We start from the raw sequence: 23,349 nt of genomic DNA on the forward strand, positions 1-23,349 counted from the left end.
CCCTATTTCATTCATTTATTCAGCAAACATTTGGCACCTTCCTTGTGTGCCAGGCACCGGTGGTACCATGGTGTGTTGTCTACCTCCATGGAGCCTACGAATCTGTTGAGGTTGGGAGGGGGTGAGACAGATAGTCAGCTGTTAGGGGCCTGTGCTCAGGAGTCCGACAGACCTGCCTGGTTCAAGTGCCAGTTCTGCTTATTTGCCACGTGGCCAGGAGCAATTTACTTAATCTAAGGATCAGTTTCCTCATCTGTAAAATCAGGATAACTGGCCTCGTTTACAGGGTTGGTGTTAGGATCCCATGAGGTAATCAGGTATAGCCTTCAGCACTGTTTTCAGTAAGTAATATCATTTGTTTTACTTGGGCTAGCAGCCTTTTCTTATTTTGTCATCTCCAGTACACGCATTCCAGTGGTTTTCTTTTTTTTTTTTCCTAAGTTCTTCAGCTGCCTCAGTGTTAGCAGCACCCATCAGCATAGTAACTGCCCCAAAACACAACCAACAGTTACACCATTTTCTCTTGTGTACTAAGTTTAGGATAGCTGATCTCAGAGCAAACTGCCTTTATAAGAATATTGGCAGGAAGAAAGAGAAGGTTAGAATATTAGAACTGATGGTGTGGCTGCCTGCGTCACAGTTTGGCAGGCGGAAGACGTAGTAGTTTGTGTTCAGCAGAAGTGGCCTCTCCAGGGGGCAGCGTCGCCTCCGTCCTGGGTGCCGCCAGCAAGGTGCCAAAATAGATCCCGAGCGTGGGAGTTGCCACCTGTGCTGCTAAGCTGTGCACCCTTGGATTTTGGGTTTAACACGCTTAAGTTTATTCTTGTTTCCGCTGGGCAATCCTGGACATGGTGTTGGAGGTTTCTATCAGCAACCTTTCTCCCCATCTCTGAATTTTGAATTTATAGTACTTTAAAAGTTTGGTCAGTTTACTGAGTCTCTGGACTAAATATAAACTTCAAAGGACCCAGTTGGCCTAAACAATGGAGAATAAAGGGAAAGAAAATTTCAAGGCTACAAAATGCAGTGTCTTCAGATTCTGGACACGAATTTTAAGAATGTATTCATGTGCAGTTAAGGAGTGCTTAAGAAAAAAAAAAAAAAAAGGCCCAGACACACCCTCCTGACTTGCTCCACTAAGGAGGCCTCCTCCTTTACTAATATATAATGCTTCACCAATTGATGCAGGTATTTTTGCTGTCTAATGGAATTAACATCCATTTTATTATTGTTAAGTAATAATTACTGGCAGAATGGGGAACATCCTTTGGGAAAGAGACATCTATTCTTTTTTTTTTTTTTTGAGACATCTATTCTTCATCAACAATCTTAATACCTTCCAGCGATAATAAAAGGATATTATTAAAGAAAGCATTTAATCAAAAAAAGTCAACTCTTAAAAGCAACTGTAGCTACTTGATAAGCTCCTAATAATCAGTAAAGTATTTTTAATCTCAAAAATCTTGTAAAAGTTAGCTAATATTTAGGGTTTGAATATAGGAAATCAGTTGTTAGAGTGCTAAGAATAATGTTAATTTATGAGACATGAGGCTTGATATTATGGTAAATTTACTGATTAAATGGAGCTAGTGTTTACTTTGTGGATTTTCTAGCAATTAGTCCTTAGAACACTATAACCAAGGGTCACAAAATTTTTTTTTTTTTTTTTTTTTGCGGTACGCGGGCCTCTCACTGCTGTGGCCTCTCCCGTTGCGGAGCACAGGCTCCAGACTCACAGGCTTAGCGGCCATGGCTCACGGGCCCAGCCGCTCCGCGGCATGTGGGATCTTCCCGGACCAGGGCACGAACCTGTGTCCCCTGCATCAGCAGGCGGATTTTCAACCACAAAATATTTTTGTAACTAGTAATTATGTGTCACATGCTCATGAGCTAGGAACAAATGGTCAAAGTTTTTCAAAAAGTGCTTTGACAAAATTACATCATCAACAAAGCCAAGAATCCTACGTGTTTAGGTTCCTAGATCTTATTTGCAATATAACTGACCACACATAAGAACAACAATAAAAAAATGTCTACCTCTGTTTTAAAAAGACTGAATTACCAAAGGACTTTTCTGTTTCTTGTTTGTGAGCTACGTTTATTCAAAGATGGAGCTTGCTGTGAATATCTTAAAATCTCAGATTATTTGACAAATATTAGTCGGCACTCCTGAATATTCTCATTCCTTTTTAAAAAGTACACTTAAAACCAGAGAGAAGTTTCTTGCTAAGAAAAGTGAATGGATTTATCACAGGCCCACCAAACCAATTTTCCTGCTGTTTTGCTTTCTCTATCTTAGTTCCTTAGAGGAAATATAGATTCTTAAGTTTCCAAAGTTATAACCTTATCTCTTCATGGAGGTGGTCAGTGCTGAGCCAGGCCTACAGGAGAGGTGCATTTGCACTGAATCTTGCTTCCCTTGGGATGAGTTTGCGGCCCTCTGGCATGGCCTGTTTTCCCCTCTGCTTCTGATCACTCCAGAGGTTCCACCCAAATGGACCAGGGAAAGTTACTGCTGCCCATCCCTCTGGTGAAGGGATGCCACCAGAGGGATGGGCATGATGCCCCATGAGGCTCAAACACTGAAGTGTGGTCAGAGGGACCTGGGCATCAGGAAAGGGGCAAGGCCCCAGGTAAGGACAGAAAATCTCCTTTCTTTTCTCTAATTTATGATTGGATTAGTTTGTCTTTTGCTTTAGAAGATTTATCGTTTTACCTTCTTACTAACTTATTTTGGTAGAATTAGGAAGGTTATGTGTATATGAGTGTGTGTGTGTGTGTGTGTGTGTGTATATATATATATATATATATGCTCTTCTCAAAGACGTCTTATTTTACAGGCAAACTCAGACCGTCATAGTGAACCCAATTAGGAGGAGGTCTTCTTCGAGGATGTCTCTGGTAAGAAAGAAGGAAAAATACAATTGGTCTTTTTCTTTTAGTTATGTCATCTTCCTTAATAAAATATGCTTTGAGCACTGTTAATTTTTAGTTCGAACCACAAAAGTGTGCTGATATTTGACCAAAGAAATGGTGATTTTCCATAGCTTAAGCCTAATATTTATATAATATATATAATATTTATTATATTATACATATTTAAATATTAGGTCCAACGTCATATTAAAATTTTTGTGAAAATGATTCTACTACCCAAAGCAATCTACAGATTCAATGCAATCCCTATCAAACTACCACTGGCATTTTTCACAAAACTAGAACAAAAAATTGCACAATTTATATGGAAACACAAAAGTCCCCGAATACCCAAAGCAATCTTGAGAACGAAAAATGGAGCTGGAGGAATCAGGCTCCCTGACTTCAGACTATACTACAAAGCTACAGTAATCAAGACAGTATGGTACTGGCACAAAAACAGAAATATAGATCAATGGAACAGGATAGAATGCCCAGAGATAAACCCCCACACATATGGTCACCTTATCTTTGATAAAGGAGGTAAGAATATAAAGTGGAGAAAAGACAGCCTCTTCAATAAGTGGTGCTGGGAGAACTGGACAGGTACATGTAAATGTATGAGATTAGAGCACTCCCTAACACCATACACAAAAATAAGCTCAAAATGGATTAAAGATCTAAATGTAAGGCCAGAAACTATAAAACTCTTAGAGTAAAACATAGGCAGAACACTCTATGACATAAAACACAGCAAGATCCTTTTTGACCCACCTCCTAGAGAAATGGAAATAAAAACAAAAATAAACAAATGGGACCTAATGAAACTTTAAAGCTTTTGCACAGCAAAGGAAGCCATAAACAAGACCAAAAGACAACCCTCAGAATGGGAGAAAATATTTGCAAATGAAGCAACTGACAAAGGATTAATCTCCAAAATTTACAAGCAGCTCATGCGGCTCAATAACAAAAAAACAAACAACCCAATCCAAAAATGGACAGAAGGCCTAAATAGACATTTCCTCAGAGAAGATATACAGACTGCCAACAAACACATGAAAGAATGCTCAACATCATTAATCATTAGAGAAATGCAAATCAAAACTACAATGAGATATCATCTCACACCTGTCAGAATGGCCATCATCAAAAAATCTAGAAAAAATGAATGCTGGAGAGGGTGTGGAGAAAAGGGAACACTCTTGCACTGCTGGCGGTAATGTAAATTGCTACAGCCACTATGGAGAACAGTATGGAGGTTCCTTAAAAAACTACCATAAGACCCAGCAATCCCACTACTGGGCATATACCCTGAGAAAACCATAATTCAAAAAGAGTCATGTACCAAAATGTTCATTGCAGCTCTATTTACAATAGCCAGGACATGGAAGCAACCTAAGTGTCCATAATCAGATGAATGGATAGAGAAGATGTGGCACGTATATACAATGGAATATTACTCAGCCATAAAAAGAAATGAAATTGAGTTATTTGTAGTGAGGTGGATGGACCTAGAGTCTGTCATACAGAGTGAAGTAAGTCAAAAAAAGAAAAACAAATACCGTATGCTAACACATATATATGGAATCTAAGGGGAAAAAAAAAAGGTCATGAAGAACCTAGGGGTAAGACGGGAATAAAGACACAGACCTACTAGAGAATGGACTTGAGGATATGGGGAGGGGGAAGGGTAAGCTGTGACAAAGTGAGAGAGTGGCACGGACATACATACACTACCAAACGTAAAATAGATAGCTGGTGGGAAGCAGCCGCATGGCAGAGGGAGATCAGGTCCGTGCTTTGTGATCACCTAGAGGGGTGGGATAGGGAGGGTGGGAGGGAGAGAGACGCAAGAGGGAAGAGATATGGGAACATATGTATATGTATAACTGATTCACTTTGTTATAAAGCAGAAACTAACACACCATTGTAAAGCAATTATACTCCAATAAAGATGTTAAAAAATTTTTTTGACTATTAGCCAAGAGTAATCAGTAGATATTTAAAATACTAGATGATTTTTCCTAATAAGATTAAATATACTACATATAAGCTTCTTATGTTCAGTTGTTTATATAAGAATTCAGGAAATTTTTGCCTATTCCTTCTTGCTCTTAACTTTTTGGATACAGCTTGTTTTCTTGTGCTGTCTGATGTCTGATATCAGCGCATAGGGCTTAGCATTGCTATTCTGGCACTGAAAATGAAACACTGAAATGATACACTGAACATGAAACACTGAAATGAAACACTGAAAATGATAGATATGGTAAGAGCTGTAAGGTCTTCATATTTATTTTTCATATATAATATGTTTGACTGCTTTAGAAGTTTTTAATGGAGAGAAAGAAACCAGCAGAAAATTACTGTACACATATTACATAGGCAATGTGTTTTAATGCTGTTTCCAATTTTCCATTTCTTAGCCTAAACCCCAGCCCTATGTGATGCCTCCCCCACCCCAGCTGCATTATAATGGACATTATACAGAACCATACACTTCTTCGCAAGGTAAAGTACACTATTTCTGAAATGCCTTACAAAATTATTATGAATAAATTAATGAGGACTTGGAGATCTTGAAGCCAGGATAGTTTTTGGCTGAAGTTACATCCAAAATTGTTGTCATGATTATAGCCAACCTGGATTCATAGAAGAAGCTGCCATTATAAAGTCAGTTTTTTGGAAATGGGTGGAAAATATTCAATATCAAATTTTGATGCTCAAATTTGGCCCACGGGCACTCCTTCAAGGTGGTTCCCGTGTCCTGTTAACACACCCCAGTAGCCTTTGAGTGCTTCCTTGCTTTCTAGCCTGGGATGTCCCAAGCTCATTTTGTTTCTTCCTCCCTGAGACCTTCCCACTGTAAAGTATTAAACGTTTTATTTTTATCTATTTACGTTCATCTTTCACTTGATGGGTATAGGGAGCTGTATTTAAACAGTGCCTCCGAGGCTAAATCTCCAGCATTCATTTTACAGACTCTGCCTACAGGGCTCTACTATAAAGGCCGAGGAGATTTATGCAGAGAAGTAATTCCATATCTCAAGAAGCTTGGAATCTAATAGTGGAGGATGAGACAAGTACACAAATAACTTAAATACAAAGAGAACATGATTGTTGTGATGAGAGAGAGCGAGCAATTGCTCATCATGTTGGAGAGACTGAGAAAGGCTTTTTGGACCTTGAAAGATGGGTAGATTTCCGTATGTAGAGAGAGGCAGTTCCTGTTGGGATTGCTGCTCCTGGTTTTGTGAAGGGGGGTTGGATAGTGAATGCATTGGCATAAACAAGGAAGAGGGTGGCTGGACTTAGCCCCACAGGGAACTGGTAGAACATGGTGTGTGAAGGGACCGGAAGGTGGGTGGTGACGCATCGCTGGTGCCGGGCCTTGTGTGTAAGATGAGACTTTCTGTGCAGTGCGACGGGTGGGTGGGAGGGGATGGATTGGGCTCTGGGTTCCCAGAGTGTCCCCCTCAGGATGTTTTCACCTTCTTCACAGTCTTCTCCTCCTTGCACGCTGCCCTCCTTTGGTTTTGTGACCCCAGCTCCCACCCACTTCCGGGAAAAGGCTCTTCTCTCTGCACTGTTAGTGTTTCCTTGCTGTTCATCCCTTTTCCTCCATCTGCAAGCATCCTACTATTTTTCCTCTCTTCTCTCTTCAAACTGCAGTTTGAATTAGTTTTTTCTTTCATTTTTCACCCCACTTCTGAGAGTAACACGTGTGTGCTCCTTCTGCCTCCTGGTTACCCCTTTACTTCTCCTACCTTTGCTACTCTGTTCAAGCTGACCTCTCACGGGTCCCCAGAGCCCCGCACATTCTCCTTCCCATCCGATTCCAGCAGTCTAGCCTCTTGACAGACCTCTCTTCCCTGCGCTGGGTTCTCCCTCCTCCTGTACCATCGGTGTTCACTGCTCTCAAAGTCTGCCCAGGGCCTCCTCTCCCCCTGCGGGCTTCCGCAGCAGCCTCGTTTCATCCGTGGTTCGGGTTTCAGCGAGGATGACTGTCTGAGTTTCCCACCCCGTCATCACCGCTATGCCCCAGCCCCACATTTCATCTGTCTGACAACTGTTGGGGCAGTGAAGGGAGCTACTGCATGTGAGCCCTCAGCGGGCTACCCGGCTGAGTGGGAAGCACTCAGTGAATAGTATCCACCATTACAGCTTACTGAAGACTGACATCCTGCATTTGAGCCCATCACTCTAGTCCACAAGTCCCTTTGCCCAAGTTCCTTACTTCTTTACGACGAAGTCACCCTCCTGGTTACTTGGATTCCAAACTGCATGTAATTTTTCTTTTCTCTTTTTGCCTTCAGTACCCCGACAGTTGCAAACCCTATTGCCTCTGACGAACTCCATCTCTTCCACGTCCCCTTCGCCATGTCCCTCTGCTCCTGCTCCAGTTCTTTTTTTTTAAACGTCTCAGTTCTTGCATCATAGTTGCTGATATCTTCAGTCTTCAATCCCCACTCTCCCTGGTTCACCTGACACTCAGCAGCCAGGCTCATCTTATCCCATCTCCCTGACGATCGTTCCTTTGTCTAGTGTTCAACGTTCTCTGTGATGTTCCTTCATGCTACTCTTCCTGTCTTATTCCCCACTGTTCTCTACCCTCTCCGGCTACCTGGTACTCCAGCCAGACCGAGCACGCCCTCTGTGCCTCGTCTCCCAGCTTTGCCCGCATTGCTGTGTCACCCACAAGGGTCCTTATCCCACGCAGCCTCCTGCCCACATGCTTCCGCCCAGTCAGGATGGGCTAGGCTGCCGTGTGGGAACAAATTCTAAACTCTTAGTGGCTTACACGGGAAAGCTTACTTCTTTCTCAGGTTACCCGTGTCCATCGTGCACTGGCAGGAGGGCTCTGCTCCATGTCAGCCTCCCCAGGGACTCGGGCTGGGGTCCCTTTCTATCTGGAATGTTGGGCACGGTGGCAAGGAGAAGGGAGCCTGGAAATTGCTGGGTGGGATCCGCGCGCACTCAGAGGTAGACAGCCCGGCTACTGATGAAACCCCACCCACATACCCCAAGGCCCCTTGAGGGCTGTATCCCCTGGGGGGTTGTTCTTGGTCTTCTCCCTGCCCCATCAGCCTGGCCCAATCTGGAAGCGATCCTTCCCTCCTCCGGACTCCTGTAACGCTTATCTCCTTTAATTGTCATGCTTCTTCCTTGGATTCTGGTGATTTTGGTACACACCTTTCCCTTTATATTTATCTGGATTCCAGTCATTTTCCCCCTGTTAGTTCTCAGCATAGTCTTTTACACATACAGACTCGTAAATGAATGGTTCATGGAGTACCCAGAGGAGCCTGGAGATGGGGAGGCCAGGCCGGCGGGTATTGTGCGAGTCTGGATGGTCTTGAATGAGGCTGAGCTGTGACAGCAGTGAGTAGAGGGGACTCCATAGACGCACATTGCAGAGTGTTCCAGATACGGGAAATGGACAGGAACAAGGAAGCATTGTGTGTCCACAGGAAGAAACAGCGGTGCGTGTGAGGCCCATCCCTTTGTGGCTGTATGTGCCACACACGAGGCTGCGGCATGTTCACTTTGATAATCATTTGGCACTTAAACCGCCAAGAGGCTTTTGAATCGAAAAAAGAATGCTTTTCGATGGCAACTGTTCTCTGATGGTTAGAAATCACCCTCATTAGTTTTCCAGGTGAACTACAGATTGGACTGAAGAAACATGCCTCGTACCAGCCCCGAACAGGCGCACACACAGCCAAGCTAGATTCTGCTCTTGGACCCCAATCTTACTGAAGCATGGGGGCTGGAGCAGGGGGCAGGTGTGGCTGTCTTAGCAAGGGTCTTCTTGGCTTCTGGCCCCTAGTGAGGTATACAGCTACTGGTGACACTGTTGGACCTGAAGAGGCTCAGATCCTGCCCAACTATTGCCCTTTTGTGTCTTCACTGTGGAAGAATCTCTACAGCCCACCTAGAGTTTCATTTAAGGAACTGTTTACAGAAAGGTGGTGCTTGAACTAGCTCAGCATCATCAAGGCCACATCTCCAGAGAGGGGAGAAAGCAGAGTCAGAGACCCAGAGCCTTGAACAGTATCTCTGCCTGCAGTCCCCCAGACTTCCAGAAAGCCTGCTTTGTGTCTCTAGTAAAACACGTTTTTGACTTTCAGAAAAAGACAGTGTTTTGTGGTACAGTTGTACTCTTAATATTGGACTTAGATTTGGCTGCTCTTTATTGGGTGTCAAACCCTGAATACCACCCTTAGAGTAGGCAGGGCCATCCCCATTCTCTAGATGAGGAGGCGAGGCTCCCAGAAACCCCCTGTCCAGGGTCACTCAGAGCTGTGGCTACAGCCAGGTCACTTCAGGGTGGAGTTTCATGAGGTACGCTGAGAATGTCATCAACGTTCGGGGCCTGTCTCAGTATTTGTCTAGAGTAATTGATCCACTTTTGTACATTTAGAAAATCTCATTTTAAAATACACATTTTTTTTTTTTTTTTTTTTTGCGGTACGCGGGCCTCTCACTGCTGTGGCTTCTCCTGTTGCGGAGCACAGGCTCCGGACGCGCAGGCTCAGCGGCCATGGCTCACGGGCCCAGCCGCTCCGCGGCATGTGGGATCTTCCTGGACTGGGGCACAAACCCATGTCCCCTGCATTGGCAGGTGGACTCTCAACCACTGCACCACCAGGGAAGCCCTAAAATATACATTTTAAATGTTTTGTTTTTCCCCCTAGATAACCTGTTTGTGACCAACCAGAATGGATACTACTGTCACTCTCAGACAAGTTTGGATCGAGCCCAGATTGACCTGAGTGGTCGCCTCCGCAACGGCAGTGTCTACAGTGCACACAGCACCAGCTCCTTAAATAACCCCCAGCCCTACTTGCAGCCCTCACCCATGTCCTCGAACCCGAGCATCACCGGGAGTGACATCATGAGGCCTGACTACGTCCCGTCGCACCGGCACAGCGCCCTGATCCCCCCGTCCTACCGCCCGACCCCCGACTATGAGACGGTGATGAAGCAGCTCCACAGAGGCCTGGCGCCCGCCGAGAGGCAGAGCCACTCGCTGAGAAACCTCAACATCGGCAGCTCATACGCGTACAGCAGGCCCGATGCGCTGGTCTACAGCCAGCCCGAGATCCGGGAGCACGCGCACTTCAGCTCCCCCACGTCGGCCCACTACCCGTTCAACCTGAATTACAGTTTCCACAGCCAGGCCCCTTACCCGTACCCCGCAGAGAGGCGGCCGGTGGTGGGTGCCGTCAGCGTGCCCGAGCTGACCAACGTGCAGCTCCAGGCCCGGGACTACCCAGCCCCCAACATCATGAGGACGCAGGTGTACCGCCCGCCGCCCCCCTACCCGTACCCCAGGCCCGCCAACAGCACCCCTGACCTGTCCCGCCACCTCTACATCAGCAGCAGCAACCCCGATCTCATCACCCGGCGGGTCCATCACTCTGTCCAGACGTTCCAGGAGGACAGCTTGCCGGTGGCGCATTCCCTGCAGGAGGTCAGCGAGCCCCTGACCTCAGCCCGGCACGCCCAGCTCCAGAAGAGGAACAGCATTGAGATCGCCGGGCTGACCCACGGCTTTGAGGGCCTGCGGCTCAAGGAGAGGACCATGTCGGCGTCAGCGGCGGACGTGGCTCCGCGGGCCGGCTCCGCGGGCTCCCAGCCAAACGTCGTCACTGAAAGGACAAAGCGAGAAGAGGACGATGAGCAGCAGAGCCTGAGATACGGTCACAAAAAGTCCCTTTCAGACGCCACCATGCTGATACACAGCAGCGAGGAGGAGGAGGAGGACTTGGAGGAGGGGCGCGGGGCGCAGGCGCGGGCGCCCCCGGGCAGCTACTCCCAGCAAGCCCCGCGGAGCGGCCCCCACACGCCCGGCCCCACGCACAGCCTTGAGCCCAAGGCCCACGTCACTGAGGCCGAGAGAAAGGGGAGGGCCGGCAGCCCAGTTCCCACGCCCAGGGAAGGCCCGCGGTCCAGGAGGGACGGGCTGCTGACGCCCTCCATGTCCGAGTCCGACCTCACCACGTCCGGGAGGTACCGCGCCAGGAGGGACTCTCTGAAGAAGAGGCCGGTGTCAGATCTCCTCTCCGGAAAGAAGAACGTCGTGGAAGGGCTTCCGCCGTTAGGGGTGAGCTGTTCAGTGGGCACGGGGGCTCACCCAACCCAGCACGGTGCCCTGTACACCTGACTCGTCTCAACACCTTCTGCCCTCTATTCATCCTTTCTTTCACTCATTACTTCTGATGTTTTACAGCTTTTTTCCTTTTAAGTTGTTTCAACTCCCTCCCCCCCCCACCAGCCAACACATATTTTGCCCAGCTTTTGTCTTACTTTGTAATACTTTGAGTTTGAGTATCTATGGAAATAATGGGGAGGGATTAGAATTTTCGTGGTTTTGCTGGAGGTGATAACTTAGGTGAAGTGAAAGGTAAATGTAGGAGGCTCTGTGGAATGGAAGAGAAAGAATGAATGGGAAGTTTTAGTAATGCAGTGTGATGGAAAACGAAGTAAAGGTTTCACAACTTTAGCCAGGATTGCTTCGTCAGCCACCCGTAAAAATACCCCGCTGTGGTGCAGGGTCTAGGGCTGCTCTTGTTCAGTTTGCTTGTTTGGGGTCTGAGGGAAGCATTCCCCGAAGTGTCCCTAATGTATTCCTTGTGTCGCAGTCCGTGTGGGTACAGCTTGAACTGCTGGGCTGTGATCTCTGAGGCCTGGAGGGTGATTCTGGAGCTGGAAGGTGGCACTTTGTCAAGACAAAAAACCCAAGAGCTCCAGGTCTCTTTATTTTTTATATCTTTATTGGAGTGTAATTGCTTAACAATGTTGTGTTAGTTTCTGCTGTACAACAAAGTGAATCAGCTGTAAGTATACATATTCCCCATATCCCCTCCCTCTTGAACCTCCCTCCCACCCTCCCTATCCCACCCCTCTAGGTGGTCACAAAGCACCGAACTGATCTCTGTGCTATGCGGCTGCTTCCCACTAGCAATCCATGTTACATTTGGTAGTGTATATGTGTCCATGCCACTCTCTCACTTCGTCCCAGCTTCCCCTTCCCCCTCCCCCGCCCCACGTCCTCAAGTCTGTTCTCTACGTCTGCGTCTTTATTCCTGCCCTGCCACTAGGTTCATCAGTACCATTTTTTTAGTTTCCATATATGTGCGTTAGCATATGGCATTTGTTTTTCTCTTTCTGACTTACTTCACTCTATATGACAGACTCTAGGTCCATCCATCTCATTACAAATAATTCAATTTTGTTCCTTTTTATGGCTGAGTAATATTCCATTGTGTATATGTGCCACACCTTCTTTATCCATTCATCTGTCGATGGACATTTAGGTCACTTCCATGTCCTGGCAGTTGTAAATAGTGCTGCAGTAAACATTGTGGTACATGACTCTTTTTGAATTATGGTTTCCTCAGGGTATGTGCCCAGTAGTAGGATTGCTGAGTCATATGGTAGTTCTATTTGTAGTTTTTTAAGGAACCTCCATACTGTTCTCCATAGTGGCTGCACCAATTTACATTCCTACCTCCAGGTCTCTTTAAAAGAGAGACTGAGTGAACTGAGAACCCAAGGAAGGTCCCTTGTAGAAAATGCAGCTCCTTAATATTCAGGATGATAAATAACCGTAGTTTGAGCACTTTTTATCTACTTGAGGCAAAATATAAGAGAGCATAACATCATCTCTAGCAGCCATTCCCAGAGCATTTACCATGTGCTGAGCAGGCCATCTGCTTTACCATGTCCAGTTTACAACAGGCCTATTGTTTCTACAGATGAGAAAATAGACTCTGAGATATCAAGTAACTTTCCCAAGGTCACACATCTAATGAGTGACCGAACTGAAATTTTAAACCCATATTTACCTCCTCAACTGGTTCTCCTGTCTTCTACATTGTTCTGCATCGAAGTAGTATATTTTATTAAGTAATAATTGCTTTTCTAAGCTTTGCTGTTTTCTGTCTTTCCACTGAAACCTTTTAACTCTGAGTTCCTCAGCTTTGCCCAGGCATCTGTGGCATTGTCATGTCAGCGTGTCCACTCTGAGTCATCTGGCTTCCTTGCTCAGGCTCCTCCTTGCCCAGGGCTCCATTCCCTGTGCCCTGCGCTCCTGCCAAGTGAAAGTGATTAATTAGCCTATGCATTTTGTCTCCCAGTTGCTCCCAGTGTCCTGGCAGCTAGGGACTCCTCCCCCCATTTTTGCTGGTGGGCATATTCAGACCTGAGGGCACGTCACAAATGTGGTTCTGCCCTAGTGTATTATTAGATCTTCTAAGATGCTACAGACATCTTCATAAGCAGGAGGAAAGTTCACACAGTATTATAGTGGTTATGAAATAGATCAGTACACACAGGCTCAAACTCCTTACAGTACTGCCGTGAATTTAAACGTGTTTTCTTTTAATGGGTTGGAATTGTAAATTTATTTTAAATTTTTCTTGGGAGTACATTCTTACTCATCTGTCTGACAGTAAAGGCCAGTGTCTCAGGTCGGCTGAAGTGGAGGCCATGGGCTCACAATCAGTGATTCAGGGCCGGACAGGGTATGGACGTGTCTCCCGAAGTAACTGCCTGAGTCCTGAGCCAGCTGGACGGGGCCCTCTCATAGTTGACACTCTTCACTGATTACATCATGAACATAGTTTTTATGTGTGACCTGAGTCTTTCCCCGAATGATACTTGTTTTGAGTAGAGTCCAGTATTCAAGCCTATTGTCCCTGTAGTTTTGAATGGCCCAGCAAATTCTGCTAAATCTGAGGACTTTTATCGGTTTGGTTCTCTAAAAATACAAAATTTCCCCCTCATTGACTTTTAGACCTATAGTATTAGTGAGATTATGTGATTGGATTATCCTTTTTCACCCCTTCTTTTCGCATAAGGCATCTCCCTACTTAAGGAATGTGAATGGCAGCTGTGGCCCAGGAAAAGGTACAGGACCTAAGAGTGGAAAACTTGGGTCTGAGTCTAGAACCTGCCATTCATTAGTTCTCTGCCCAGTGGGCCGGGCCCTTCACACACCAGAGCCTTAGCTTCTCCATCCGTAACACAGGACGGCCACCCCTCCTCTGTCTGCTGTGGCGTTGTGTTAGGTCCCACGTAGGGTTAGGCATGAGAAGTGCTTTCTGAATCCTATGATGCAGCATAACTGCTTTTAATGCACGGTTTTTGTTGTGTTGACCCTATTTGCCATGTATAAAGAGGCAGCTGTGTGACACTGGGCAAACAACTTAATCTCTCTGACTCCCATTTTCTCATTCGTAACCGAGATGACCCCAGAGGGTTGTTGGGGGAAAATGCTCAGTCAAGTTTAACTTGTTCCTGTGAGGTGGCATCATACATTTAACTTACTGGCTTCCCAAGAGCTGAAGAGTCCAACCCCCTGCTAATCCTCTGACCCCCTTCACAGCAACTCAGGGTGGCCATTATTTTAATTGTTACAGCAAGCGAATATACTAATGGGAATCATGGTTCTAGAGGTTTCGTATTAAAAACAGTGAAATAAAGTGCAGAGAAGCAGGAACATTTTCGAATTCTCCACGCATCTCCCCCTATGGCGACTTGATTGATTGCTGTCTGGAGAAGGTAGACTGAGTGCTTGTGCTTCTGCATAGAGGTTTTGTTCCACCCTTAGTCTTATGTGGTGGTTCTGACACGAGAAGTCACTGTACGGGTTGTACATTTGAAACCATGCTCTTGTACTCTGAGGGCTAAGTAAGGGGTCTTTGAAGTGAGTTTTGACTATAAGACCCTTTCTTCAAATACTGGCTTTGGGGCTTCCCTGGTGGTGCAGTGGTTAGGAATCTTTCTGCCAACGCAGGGGACACGGATTCAAGCCCTGGTCCGGGAAAATCCCACATGCTATGGAGCAGCTAAGCCCATGCGCCACAACTGCTGCACTCTAGAGCCTGCAAGCCACAGCTGCTGAAGCCTGCGCACCTAGAACCCGTGCTCCGCAACAAGGGAAGCTGCCACAATGAGAGGCCGGCGCACCGCAACGAAGAGTCGCCCCCGCTCACTGCAACTAGAAAAAGCCCATGCGCAGCAATGAAGACCCAGCACAGCCAAAAATAAATACAATAAAATAAAATTAATTTTTAAAAAAATTAAAAAAAGAATACTGGCTTTAGAACTGACCTTACCAATCATCCAGCACACGTGTGCTGGGGCCTTTTGAGTCATTTTCAGGCCAAGCAGTGCTGGAGCCACCTCTGCTGGCTGGTGGGAGCTGAGTGTTAAATTTTCAGGCTCTTGTGAGGCCTCTGATGTTACACTGGCAGATTGAAATTAGCTGTGATGGGAGTATTTGTACCGTGGAACCTGGCAAACTTCACACATCAGAACTGTTCCCACTCCCCCGCCACAAAGTCCATTGTTAAACATTTACCTGCTTTCTGCACACATGAGAATCATGACATTTTAGCCTAAGCAGGAACCTTTTAGTCTGTGTAGCCTCCCTCTCTCCAAGGCTGACAGAGCTGCAGTAAAGTTGATTTTATTTATGAGACAGAAGAGAGCTGCTGATTTCATTTATGAGATAGAACTGAGAAAACCATTTCTGTCAAATTAGGGCTACAGTTGTGATAATTACTATGGCTTCCAAGGAGGTGTAGACTGTTGAAGAAGACTTGGCATTCTTGGGCTTGTTTGCCTCAGAGAGCAAAATCATTGGCTTTAATAATAACTTTAGGAAACACCAGTTTTCAGGAGACAGAATTCCGTCTATGCCCTCTCTTGTACCCTCTCTTGGTATAATGATGTTCTCCTCATTTAAAAATGTGGTGGTTCTAACTGCATTTACCAGAGGTGTGGTGAGCTAACCCAGGTCACACAAGTCTGCAACAGAATGTAGAATACAATAGAGCCACCGGAGAAGACATTGAAAACAAACGAATTTGTATTTTTTTTAAATGTATAAAAGCTTATTGCAATGAGGTGACTGCATTTAAAACCCTCTTTGTGGATTGCAGCTGATTTTTGTGTGTGTCACGGTTTGATATTCAGGAGTCCTGTGAAGGAATGCTGTCTGCTCGGAGCCTCACCTTTCATTACAACAGAGCCTTGAAACCAGTTGCATTTCAAAACCTTATATCTGGAAGACTTATCAGGGCTTTGGCCTTAAAAGGAATGTCTTCCTCCTAATCTTTGTGAAACAAACGTGTGTGTGTGTGTGTGTGTGTGTGTGTGTGTGGAGTGTAAGCTCTCCTGTGGTTGTTGGTTTAGGAGAACCCACCCTCTGTTAACTTCAGTCCACTGAAATCTCTTTTCAAAGGGATTGTATTTGTGTATATTTGATATATACATATAAATATTTTTGTAGGGAATGAAAAAGAGCCGGTTAGATGCAAAAAAAATTGGTCCTCTCAAACTGGCTGCCCTAAATGGACTCTCCCTGTCTCGACTGCCTCTGCCTGATGAAGGAAAGGAGGTGCCTGCCAGAGCCACGAATGATGAGAGGGTACGTACCAGACCACGGGTCTGCACGCCTGCCCTGGAACCGCTGATACAGTGTTGCAGAACTGCCTTCTTGAGATTTTCCTGAATTTTCTAACACATTTGATAATTATAAATGAGTGTTAGGAATTTTGTCATCTGGCCTTCAAAACTGGGGCAAATTTATAGCTAATGTCTTAAATAGATAATTTCAGGCTAAATGTTGATTTTTGTCTGTTGGTTTCTGAATACTGTTCATTACCTTCTTCTGGCCATGAATTTAGAGGAAATGTGCATATGAGTACACATAGGAAGGAAAGCAGATATCGACTGCTTTCATTACATCGAAAACTTAACAGTGAATGGTTACTGAATTTTTCAAAACTTTGTGACTGAGATGTATTTGCTATGAGGTTCTATGATACCAAAATTAGACAGGCATGAATTATGCTGAGCAAAAATTAATTTACTTACACCTGGAGATAGTTTCCAATAATGTTTTCTGTTTTTTATATATATTATAAAATTGCAGCATTTGTTCATAGAGGTTGGAATTGATTATCCTACTTTAGGATTTACTGTTCTTCAGGAGAATTTTCCACTCTTAGGGAGTCATATAATTGACTATAGATTTAGAGAAGATGAATTCAATGAATTGTCTTAGGCCAAGTTTACACAGAAGTCTGCATCATGTTTCTCACCAATAGTATTATTTCATTTGTTCTTTTGTTGTTAAGACTTGTTAAATTTAACTTTGGTTTCATCTAGAATTTTCAATATTAGATAGTACTGGACTTGAAGCAGAAAGTGAGATTTCAAGTGTACGGTCAAAATGCAGCTGTGGCATGGGACTGTATTCATATTACTCCTCTCTTTCTATTTTTCAGTGTAAAATTCTGGAACAGCGGTTAGAACAAGGAATGGTATTCACAGAATATGAAAGAATTCTTAAAAAACGGCTCGTTGGTGGGGAGTGTTCAACAGCACGACTCCCTGAAAATGCAGAAAGAAATCGGTTCCAAGATGTTCTTCCCTATGACGATGCCAGAGTGGAACTGGTCCCAACCAAAGAAAACAATACCGGTTACATCAACGCGTCACATATTAAGGTGAGGGGAATGTTTAGAGTGATACACAGGATGTGAAGTTTCCAGTTAAATTAGGAGAATGGTAAGAATTGTATTCATGTCTGTTTTCTAAAAACATCCTAGTTTTGAACCGTTGGGACAAACTGTACTGTAAGTTGGGAAATCCATACACCAAGGCTGGACACACAGTGTTTGCTGCCTCCATGTGTTGGATCCCTCTGCGCCCAGCATTGTTACCAGGACTCTGGGACCACTCATTTGTCTGACTTGAGAACTTTGTGCTTCTAAATCTGAAGACCTCTTTATAGCTCATCAATTCTCTCAAGAGCAACTGAATTGCTAGTTTTTCCTTATCACATACCTACATGCGTTTTTATGTGAAAGAAGTGTCTGGTGTTTACCAAAGCTTTTCCTTATGGTGGTGCCATCTGCACTCTTTGCATACTCTCTTAGTCATTTGTTTTTAAGATTGTTACAAGTTTAAGTACTTCCGTGCCTCCAGCCTTTCTAGCATTCTCCCAGTTTTAAAGTTATTAATTAATTTATTTTTATTTTTTAGGCCACGTCGGGTCTTAGTTGCGGCACGAGAGATCTTCGTTGAGGCATGCGGGATCTTTTGTTGTGGTGTGCTGGCTCTTCATTGTGGCGCATGTGCTTCTCTCTAGTTGTGGCGTGCAGGTTTTCTCTTCTCTAGTTGTGGTGCGTAAGCTCCAGGGCGCGTGGGCTCTGTAGTTGTGGCGCGTGGGCTTAGTTGCCCTGCAGCATATGGGATCTTAGTTCCCTGACCAGGGATCAAGCCCGCATCCCCTGCATTGGAAGGCGGATTCTTTACCACTGGACAACCAGGGAAGTCCCTCTTAATCATTTATTTTCTTTTGTAGCCATTAAATATTTTATAAGAACAATTTTTAAAAATTAGTTTATTTTTGGCTGTGTTGGGTCCTCGTTGCTGCGCACAGGCTTTTCTCTAGTTGTGGCGAGCGGGGGCTACTCTTCGTTGTGGTGCGCGGGCTTCTCATTGCGGTGGCTTCTCGTTGCAGAGCAAAGGCTCTAGGCGTGCGGGCTACAGTAGTTGTGGCACGTGGGCTCTAGAGCACAGGCTCAGTAGTTGTGGCGCATGGGTTTAGTTGCTCCACAGCATATGGGATCTGCCTGGACCAGGGATCAAACCCATGTCTCCTGCATTGGCAGGCGGATTCTTAACCACTGTGCCACCAGGGAGGTCCCTCTTTTAATCATTTTTAAACATTATTTTGTTCTTAAGCAGTGCTGCTTTTTCCCTGTAAACAGTATAATGCCGTTTAACTGGGGTAACGTTACACCCACTAAAATGGAAAAAGTGATGATTCACAACAGGAAGGTGAGAAAAGCCAGATGCTCTGTCTTCTCCATGCTGGCTGGAGAGTCAGTTCGTTGTTTTGGGAAGAAGAAATTTCCTTATAGTGAGTGAATGAGTAAATGTCTATGGGCAGGTGTTATTTTCCTTCTTTCCCACATTTTATTTAGTTTGCAAGTGATGTTTGATGAGAGCCGTTTCACACTTAAGACTTTGTAGAGGCCCAGCAGTCTGCCTGTGAAAGCCAGTACCCTTGATGGTCTTTGGGAATTTGTGCACAAGCTTTTTAAACATGGGCATAAGTTGTTTAAAAACTGAGCATCTCTTTGGAATAGCTTAGCCAGTCTCCCATGACTGGGTGGATGAGGGTTGAATAACATTGTGGTTCTGTGGTGGTATTTCAGAATCTTCAGAGACAGCCCGAAGAACAGTGGAAAGAGTCTGACTTCAGAATTCGTGGATCGACCACTTAGCAGTGTGGGACCTCCTTGTACTTATCTCTGAATAAGGAAGTGCTGACCTCCCCCATTTTGCTCCCCATGAGATCCTTCCTCCCTGGTTCTTGTTCGCTGTGGTGCCTGGTGCCACCCACCACGGGCCCAGTGGGAGGATGGGGGTGTGACTCAGGCTGCAGCCTTAAATGGGGGCATGAGTGGAAGGGTGTGTGGCCCAGAGTTTACACTCGGGGCACTCGGAAAGCGGTTATAGTCGTCACTCAGCAGTGGGGGAGCCGAGATTTAACCCAGATTTCCTGACTACAAATCCTGTAATTATTATATTAGACTGTTTTCGAGGAGGTTAAATCCTAAGTGGAAATTTAGTATGGAGGGTGATCCTGACTCAGAAGTTCAGAGGTGAACTCCTTAGGTAGGAAGACTTTTTTCCCCTAGAAATTTGATGTTTAACTTAGGTTTTGACTCAATTGCTAGTACTTGATCCAGTGTGTGTAGTACTTCACGAGGGAAAATTGTGTTTGAGATTTGGGATATGATGACGTTGATATTATTTTTATGAGAAGAACCTAACAGCAGCAATAACAATAATTTATTAAGAACCTATCATGTGCAGGGCACCATACATATTGGCTCGCTTAATCCTGACAACATGAGGGTAGGGAATATTTTTATTGTATAGATGAAAATTGAAATTTGGAGAGCTTAAGGAAATTGCCCTAGGTCACATAGATATTATGTGAATTCATAGCACATACGTTTATAAAGATATCAGTAATGGAAATGGCACTAATAAGGAAAAAGAATAAGATAAAAGTCTTTCTTTATTCTGCTGAATATTTCAGTTTGCTTTGTTCATGTTACCATGAACAAATGTATATACATGTATTATACACATACATATTAATTTCTTTTAAAACCTTTTCTAATTTCAGGTCTCTGTCAGTGGAATTGAATGGGATTATATTGCCACTCAGGGACCATTACAAAATACCTGTCAGGACTTTTGGCAGATGGTGTGGGAACAGGGAATTGCAATTATAGCAATGGTGACAGCAGAAGAGGTAAGTACTCATTTCTCTTAATTGATTTTCTCAGCCTCAGAAAAACAGTTTATGTTGATCATGTGTAATCTTGACTTTTAGAGAAAAGGGCAGGGTAAGGTTGCAGTTCTGAGTTTCAGACATGCTCTCTGAGGGGCATCCTTTGCTGACTCTTGTATTATGTTTTAACTGCACTTGTCTCTAACAGGAGGGTGGAAGGGAGAAGAGCTTTAGGTATTGGCCACGCCTTGGTTCCAGGCACAACACTGTCACCTATGGAAGGTTTAAGATCACCACCCGGTTCCGCACAGACTCTGGCTGCTATGCCACCACGGGCTTGAAGATGAAGCACCTTCTCACGGGGCAGGAGAGGACGGTGTGGCATCTCCAGTACACAGACTGGCCCGAGCATGGCTGTCCAGAGGACCTCAAGGGATTTTTATGTAAGTATCTTCATTCCCAGCACAGCCTTTGCCAGAGCTGCTACACCCACCACAGAGAGGAAGACTTAAGTTCCTGAAACATTTCCTTTATGTTGTCCCATGTAAGCTATGGGCTTGTTTTAAAATAAAAATTTCAAGTGTTTAGGGGAGGCTTAACAGAAGAGGTTTTAAAGCAGAATTTGATAATGAGTAGAAGGCCATTACTGACTCCTAGAAAGTTTCTCCTCCTTTTCATTTTGTAGATGAGAAAATGGAAGCCCAGGAGGAGTCAGGGACTTGCCCAAGATCACACTGTCAGTTAGTAGTTGGGGTTGGTTAATTGGCACCTGGTGCTCTGTATCTGGAGTTTTCTCAATCAGTGGAGATGATCTGAAAATTGTCAATTTGATAGGCCCTAATCCCTTTGTATTTTTCTGTTTCATTGATATTTCACAGCATACCTTGAAGAGATCCAGTCTGTTCGACGCCATACAAATAGTACAAGTGAACCCAAAAGCCCCAACCCTCCATTACTGGTCCACTGCAGCGCTGGCGTGGGACGGACTGGCGTCGTTATTTTGTCAGAGATCATGATTGCCTGTCTGGAACACAACGAGGTGCTTATTTCCCCTGCTGATGAGGGAAGAGGTGGGCTGGGCACAAGGTCAGGGAGGAGAGGGACCTAGTGACTTGACAGCTCTTTCTGAACAAACGTCCTCAGGGATTCTCTATTGAAGATGCTAATGCTCTGATTGAAGCCACATTTCTGCTCGGACGCTCGCTCCCCCCCGCCGCCAGGGTGTGCATTACCCTCATCACTGCTTCTCTCAATCTAGGTGCTGGACATCCCACGGGTGCTGGACATGCTGAGGCAACAGAGAATGATGATGGTGCAGACCCTCTGCCAGTACACGTTCGTATACCGAGTTCTCATTCAGTTCCTGAAAAGCTCAAGGCTCATATAAGCTCCCACAACTTCCTACGGGGACCCGATCATGTGAAGCGTTTACAGCGGAAAAAAAAAGTGCTTGCCGAACTCATGCTCTCTCCTCCACTCGGTGCACGCGGAATGCTACATCAGGACGTAAGTGACGGGATGAATGGTGGCACGTGGAAGGAAGTATGCAGAGCACAAGGCTGAAGAGGGGGTTTAACCTGGGAAAGATGCCGAAGAGGAAGGACTTGGTTCTGAGGGCGTTGCCCTGCTCTGATCTGTCCGATTTGCAGTCCTTGCACACATTTGGAGATTGTATTTTCTAGATAATTCTCTATTTCGCTGAAGCTACGCTGGGCAATTCTGGCAATCACTAAGGCGTATAGGTTTCTATCTTAAACTAGTTTTTGATAATGGAATTTTATTTTATGACTAAAATATTTGGGGTTTTCTTATTAAGAAACTGAACTTTCCATGGGGATGATCCACAGATGTGAGTAGTTCCTATATAACTTTGTATTTAAAACTATGTTATTATCTTTTGTTATTTAAAAAAAATCTTGGGTACTTAACAGTGTAGTTACCAAACCCCAAGCTACAAGAAGAATCTAAAAGTGTTATTTTGAAACATAGAAAACATTTTTATATTCAGAAAATTTTTTATCCTAAAAATTCTATATATTTGTACCTTCTGTATTTTCCAAACAAGAGTTCAGCTCATTAAGGTACTGAGATGAGTCAGTTAATGTAAGTTAAAGTTGGGAATGAAGGCACATTATTTAAAATGTATGAAAATAATCAGATTCACTATTTTTTTTCAGTATTATTCATAAACCCAAATGAGTTTGATTTTATTGGTTGAAAATGAAGTGAAAAACAGTTGCATAAGATGGTTTTAAGCACTTTTTGTTGTTGAAAACAATAAATCTGAGTTTTTAATATATGTGTTGCTTTATAGGTGAAACAGTAACAACGGACATATTGAAAGTGTTTTGGAAGAGATCAGGAATGAGTATGTAGGATGACTAGGACAAGAGTAAGTGCAGTGTACATGCAAGATGGTAAATGCAAGCTGCCTTTGTCTTTACAGAAAATGCAGTGTTATCTATACTCAGACTGAGATGCTGGCATGGAGAGTGGGGGCCTTGGGAAGAGTCTGGGGGCTGACCTCCCGAGGAAGGTATCTCCAGGAAATTCAGGGCCCATCACTGGCAGTGACTCGCTCTGTTTCCTTGAAGTTCTTCCACCTGCACCTCTCTTCTTTTTTTTGACAAATCAGGTTTATATGATGATTAAAAGAAGCCTTGGGGCTTCCCTGGTGGTGCAGTGGTTGAGAGTCCTCCTGCCGATGCAGGGGACACAGGTTCGTGCCCCGGTCCGGGAAGATCCCACATGCCGCGGAGCGGCTGGGCCCGTGAGCCATGGCCGCCGAGCCTGCGCGTCCGGAGCCTGTGCTCCGCAGTGGGAGAGGCCGCAACAGTGAGAGGCCCGCGTACCACACAAAAAAAGAAGCCTTGAAGAGGCTTTATTTTCTTTTGGTTGAAAGAAGGGAAGTGTTAGTAATAGTCTTACCTCATCTCCCCAAACCGCAGCCCAGACTTGTGGGGCCCCCAGAGATGACTGTGGTGTTCAAGATGTACCGGAACTTTGGCTCCTTAATCCTTTAACTTCATACCTGAGGTCAACTTTAGCTCCGCTCCCCCCAGTCCCATCCATGTAGGCCCATCCCAGGGGGCAGG

General features: G+C 44.9%; 1 protein-coding gene across 1 annotated transcript in view; it reads left to right on the plus strand.

Annotated features, from left to right (window-relative positions):
* PTPN21 (protein tyrosine phosphatase non-receptor type 21) overlaps nucleotides 1-21,641 on the plus strand; it is a 60,591-nt gene extending 38,950 nt beyond the window's left edge. The window contains exons 10-18 of the mRNA XM_065871487.1: nucleotides 2,841-2,901; nucleotides 5,343-5,427; nucleotides 9,615-11,026; nucleotides 16,223-16,360; nucleotides 17,223-17,444; nucleotides 20,147-20,275; nucleotides 20,463-20,697; nucleotides 21,133-21,293; nucleotides 21,513-21,641. Of these exons, the coding sequence (XP_065727559.1) occupies nucleotides 2,841-2,901; nucleotides 5,343-5,427; nucleotides 9,615-11,026; nucleotides 16,223-16,360; nucleotides 17,223-17,444; nucleotides 20,147-20,275; nucleotides 20,463-20,697; nucleotides 21,133-21,293; nucleotides 21,513-21,641 (2,572 nt within the window). The remainder of the gene's footprint in view (nucleotides 1-2,840; nucleotides 2,902-5,342; nucleotides 5,428-9,614; nucleotides 11,027-16,222; nucleotides 16,361-17,222; nucleotides 17,445-20,146; nucleotides 20,276-20,462; nucleotides 20,698-21,132; nucleotides 21,294-21,512) is intronic.
* Nucleotides 21,642-23,349: the final 1,708 nt, after the last annotated feature.

This window comes from Phocoena phocoena, chromosome 2 (genome assembly GCF_963924675.1).
Source record: "Phocoena phocoena chromosome 2, mPhoPho1.1, whole genome shotgun sequence".
Classification (NCBI taxonomy): Eukaryota; Metazoa; Chordata; class Mammalia; order Artiodactyla; family Phocoenidae; genus Phocoena; species Phocoena phocoena.